Below are 5,557 nucleotides of genomic sequence, written 5' to 3' on the forward strand. Positions count from 1 at the left end.
CTGCCCGCACCCTCAGGCGTGACGAAGAAGGTTTGCTCTTACTGCCCGCAATTTCTTTCTTTGTCTTATGGTTTCTCAGGTAAGAATTAGTATCTGATGTTTTAAGTTTTTTATGGATTGTGCTTTCAGGTCCCTGTTTGTTCAGGGTAGAACTCAAGGTTGCATTTGCAGTCAGTGGTATGCTGGAATATGCATCATTGGTTCAGTCCTTGAGTTTAGTCACTTGATGAGGGTTACTACTTGCTAGGTTGTGTGAGGATCTGTGTTTTCCAAAAGATTATACCATGTTGCATTGAGTATCCAACTAGCTGTATTTGTTCCTGGGAAACATAGTTATTTAAACAAAAATTACTGTAAACATCATTTATTTGACAAGGTTTCAGTCTTTCCCTGCATCCTAATATAGGGGTAAGGTTAAAGTGGATCTGAAGTCACATTGTTATTTTTTGTATTGATCTACTACTACCTTGTCAATTGTTTTCATTTTCTAAATTTTTAGGGACTTCCAATGTTCTACATGGGCGATGAATATGGTCACACAAAGGGAGGGAACAACAATACGTACTGCCATGACCATTATGTCAGTCTGATGCTAGCACATATTAACACATTGTTTTAATCAATTTCTTTGACATTCTTGTAATCTTCTAGCCTTTTAATTTGGTTGTGCAGGTCAATTATTTCCGTTGGGATAAGAAGGAAGAATAATCCTCTAATTTGTACAGATTCTGCCGTCTCATGACCAAATTCCGCAAGTAAATAATCTTCCCGCCAAATAGTTTCCATGTTAAACTGATGATGGTTCCTCTGTTCACCAAATGGAAAGATCCTGTACAGTTTACGTTGCCACTGTCTATTCATGTTCTTTTGGTGTGCAATACAGGGAATGTGAATCTCTTGGCCTTGAGGACTTCCCGACTTCAGAACGGTTGCGATGGCACGGTCATCAGCCCGGGAAGCCTGACTGGTCAGAGGCAAGCCGATTCGTTGCCTTCACCATGGTACAGACATAACACCTACCACCATCATCACTATAGTCATTTCAAGAATCGTTTTCTACCATTAAGTAGATCAGAGAGAGATCGAAAAAGAAGCTGATGGTTTCTTATGTATCTGTTACTGCAGAAGGACGAAACCAAAGGCGAGATCTACGTGGCCTTCAACACCAGTCACCTGCTGGTGGTCGTCGGGCTTCCAGAGTGCTCTGGGTTCCGATGGGAGCCGGTGGTGGACACCGGCAAGGAGGCACCATATGACTTCCTCACCGATGGCCTGCCAGATCGTGCTGTCACCGTCTACCAGTTCTCTCATTTCCTCAACTCTAATCTCTATCCTATGCTCAGCTACTCCTCCATCATCATTGTATTGCGCCCTGATGTCTGAAAGAAGCGGATACAATAGAGTATTCTGTAGCGGTAGTATATATTTTTCTTTGACTTCCTTTTGTAGATCTGCCAAACACAAACACAACTAAGCAATGTAGCACATACTATTGGCACGACCCTCCACTCATTTACATTCTAAATTTTATATATTTTTATAGTTCCTGAATTTGATCGCTCCTAAATACTTTGTCTGAAATCTGTTACTTTTTTTGCATTACACTTACAGTGAAAATATCAACTGCCACTTGGTACATGCCTGATAAATAACTGAAGTTGACCTCATGTTCTATGCTTAAAACTGAAAAATAACTGAAGTTGACCTCATGTTTATGCTTAAAACTGAATGCAGTGATCAGTACATGTATTTGTTTCGAAGCTTGTATTTCCTTCAGTTTGTAGGGGCTTCTACACTAAGTGTAGACACACCTACTTTTATATTGGCCCATGGATCATATGTAATTCATGATATAGCATCGATGTCATGGTTCAATTATCGTGATATATGTTTCCGTTGTAACGCACGGTCACTCACCTAGTTTAATTGAAACATAAAAGTAGTCGCGTGAGATGTGCAAAGGTTTTGGAACGTAGTCAGAGCCATCTGAACTCACAGACAAACATTTTTTTTATCTCTCACCTCACGTGGCCTTGGTCAACATGTGTGTGAGTCATCTTCACCCAAGAAAGGCCACGGGAGAATCACTCCTATCCTATCTGCACTGTCGCTGCCATGTCTGCAGTGCAACATGTGCTGGAGAGAGAATCATACGCAGGCAACGCGCAGACAGAGGTGGTAGTGGCAGTGGTAGAGAGAGAGAGTGACCTACTGTACCGGCATTGGATTTGAACGCGGGCACTGTTTAAATTACTGGAGTAATAAATACTTGAGCAAACAGTGACCCAGAGCGATGCCGTCGTAGCACTATGAAAACAATGGAGCTTTTACGCGCGCTTCCCAGCAGGCACGCACTGTTCCAAATGAGAATCGCACACGGCCGACCGACCGCGTCAAGATTCGCAACGCAGTGACCAGGCCCACACCCTTTTCGCGGCGGCGAGTGACCCAAACTTTTTTTCTTTCTCGTTTCCCCTTTTGATTCCACGAACAGCAGTATCACACCATTTATAGATGTCCAAACGACCATGTTATAAATGAATACGACTCAAAGGGGATCAATCACAGAGAAGACACAGATTTAACGTGGAAAACCCCTCTAAAGCGAAGGGAAAAAACCACGGACGCTGGCCAGCAACTTTTCACTATTTTCGGGTGGTTACAGATCACATGAGATTTACAATTGAGATAATTATCTCCTGCGGCTTACAAAGATATTTATAGAGGCGAAACCCTAAAACGAGTAGGGAAACGATCCGTACCGGGGGGCTCCGCCCCCCCGGGCGTCCCTATGGGGCGGAGCGTAGCGATCCAACTTGGTCGCCTTCTTCAAAATCTGGATTACAAACTCAACAGACCAAACATACGGTTCGACCTGACCTGGCATGGCCACATGGTCACGTACTTAGCACGACCTCAGGCCCCGCACAGGTAGCCTTTGGGTCATCTCAGGCCTACCGTCGTGTCGGACTGTCGACTCAAGCACGGCTCGTGAGCCAATCGTGTGGGCCGAGCTATACCGTTGGCCCAAACAGCCAGTGGTATAGAGTCAGGCCTAGCCTGAAAACCAAACCAAACATAATAAGTCGTACACTCCATTCACCTTTGACTGATTTACTTGTCTGCTCCATCACCATTCAGGCTCTCAACGACAGTTTCAGTTTCTATTGTGTCCTTCTCAAGACTGTGTTGCATATGCGGATCTTCTAACTCTCAGTCTTTGATACATGATAAGACCTACACCATGTTCGGTGTAAAGCCGTCGGCGACGCACCTCGATCACCGTGCCAACCAGACTAAAAGTAGATTCTGAAAACTGACATCTAATTGATTGACGGTATCACTATCAAGGTATGGAAACAACTCAGATTGGGCATTAGTAGGCCAGGAAGAAAGTAGACTGAATATTAGTAGTACCATTCCGAGATCTCCTACCACCGCCGTACTGAGAAGCATATACCTGAGTACCAACATCATCTTCACCATATATGTCATCCTAGGCAGATTTGTTCTTATCTTCAGTTGTGGATGATGGTTGATGTACCCGTAAGCGTACATCACCAAGCTTTTGATTCATAAACCTGAAAAAGTTTAGTCAACCCTTTCCTTGCATACTGAGAAACTCTAGAATAATTTGTACCATCAAAACTTGATAGGCGCAATAAACCTTTATGAAAACCTCTCATCTTACCTCTAGGATGCAGTATGAAAGCAAAAGCATATTGTCGAGTACAATAATTAGGGGCACCCAGATTACCCCTAAAACGCGCTTAAAAACTCAAGGATGTCGTCGAGGTACGTTCCCCAAGGTCGAAAGGATCAAACTCCGCCTCGCCCGAGGTCCCCCTTCAGGTGCATTCCAGAACCTCCGCCTCGCCCTGGCCTGATCTCAGACATGGTGTGAGCTCGGGAGAATCTTCGCCTCGCCCGAGGCCCCCTTACCCCCGGGCAACCATGTTCGCCTCGATCGAGCCCGTCTCAGGCGATAAGGATAAGGTCTGCGGCTAGGCACGACTGAAGACCGCTAAGGACAGCCGCATTCAATGCGTGTACCTACCCACACAGGGTTGTAAGCGTACAATGACGATGAGATTATGATATTGTCAAAGATTCACTGCCATGATTACACATGTGTCACTGCACACGCACGCTGTCTACACGCCCCTGGCAGGACACGTAATACGATAGGAGCACATACCAGCCCTTGGGCGCACACTCCGTCTCGCCCGACACTGAGCTCGCCCTCGGGTACAAACTCCGCCTCGCCTGAGCCCGGCCTCGGCTGCTTGCTCCCCTGCGAATCCCGTAGGAAGCCACTCCGTCGACTATGGCACACGTCATTGAATCCTAGGGAAGGCTCGGTCATGACCTCGGGTAGACTTCCATCTCGTCCGAGCTCGGCTCTATCCTCGATATTTGTGACAGAGGATGTCCCCAACGTCACCAGATACAGTGGGACTCTCACACCTCTTAAGCAGCTTTTTTCCTATACCTAACCCTGTGTCAATCACTACGGTATGGATGACCCCTACTAGGGGGGCTCGGGAACGTGACATAACCCTCAGCTTCGACCTCGGCTCTCAACAGAAAACAAGCAGACATAAGACAATAGCACAGTACAAGACCATACTCTCTCCATGATACCAAAGACACGGAGGCGGAGAGGGAGAGTAGACCACGAACCGAGAGCGAGAGTGGACGGGTGGGGTGGAGGGACAAGGGCGAAGGGTTATGCGATGCACGCGTAGTCTGTAGTCGTGCTAGCAGTTGGAACGGACCGTGCCGTGCTAAACACGACGTGCCGATTTAGGGGGCGTTCGGTTATCTGGGAACGGTGGCTGAAAACAATTCCGAGCCATATTGCTTTTTTAATCTATGTAAGTTTTGGTCAACCTAAAAAATTCCAAGTCCATTCCGGAAGAAACGAACAGGGCCTTAGCGGGCCGAACACGGCCGACCGTGGTGGCGGATGGCCATGCACGGATCAACACGGATCAGGTCGGATTGGTACTGGTTAAAATCGTGACGGGCGTGTGGTCGAACGGACGGACATCTATACACAGGATGCTGTTGCTGTGTAGATTTTGGCATTTACCGGTTCCGTGCTCGCCACCCTCCATCGGGAATGGTGCTGCTGGTCTTGGCGCTGGCGTGGGTGGGAACTACTAGTAGCTAACCCTAGACCCTAGCCAGGACTGGGGACTCGCGATCCTACTAGCTTCACATTTTTTCCCCCCACCTTTTGATGCCACCCAACATGTATATTTTTCCTGATAATGTTTTTGGCTGCTGCTGGCCATCTCGAAGGGAGAGAAATGGGGAGAGAGAGAGACAGCGAGAGCTTGAAGTGACCATGTACTTTGCTTGACATGATTGGGCCTCCTCCCTCCTAGGACAAGAGGTCACAGTCACAGCCGCAGCCGCAGGAGGCGGAGGGAACAGGGAGGGGATAGATTACACCCATCCCATTCAATGGCTTGAGAGGGAAAGGCAGCAGGCAGCGAGCCCGTTTTTAAAAATCCAAATCCACCTCCACTGCTCCAGTCCAGGCTCTCTT

The 5,557-nt window shown here is 47.1% G+C and overlaps 1 protein-coding gene across 1 annotated transcript; it reads left to right on the plus strand.

The window, feature by feature from the left end:
• The first annotated feature begins 278 nt into the window (after positions 1-278).
• LOC103654472 (isoamylase 1, chloroplastic) lies at positions 279-1,417 on the plus strand. The gene is made up of 4 exons (XM_035967501.1): positions 279-580; positions 673-755; positions 884-1,001; positions 1,126-1,417. The coding sequence occupies exons 2-4, from the start codon at positions 739-741 to the stop codon at positions 1,381-1,383; spliced, it is 393 nt and encodes a 130-aa protein (XP_035823394.1). The 5' UTR covers positions 279-580; positions 673-738; the 3' UTR covers positions 1,384-1,417.
• Positions 1,418-5,557: the final 4,140 nt, after the last annotated feature.

Source organism: Zea mays, chromosome 4, assembly GCF_902167145.1.
Source record: "Zea mays cultivar B73 chromosome 4, Zm-B73-REFERENCE-NAM-5.0, whole genome shotgun sequence".
NCBI classification, from domain to species: Eukaryota; Viridiplantae; Streptophyta; class Magnoliopsida; order Poales; family Poaceae; genus Zea; species Zea mays.

Coding starts and splice junctions, on each gene's coding strand:
- LOC103654472 (XM_035967501.1), top strand. Junction 1,002..1,125: donor GATTCGTTGCCTTCACCATG/GTACAGACATAA, acceptor CTGTTACTGCAG/AAGGACGAAACCAAAGGCGA.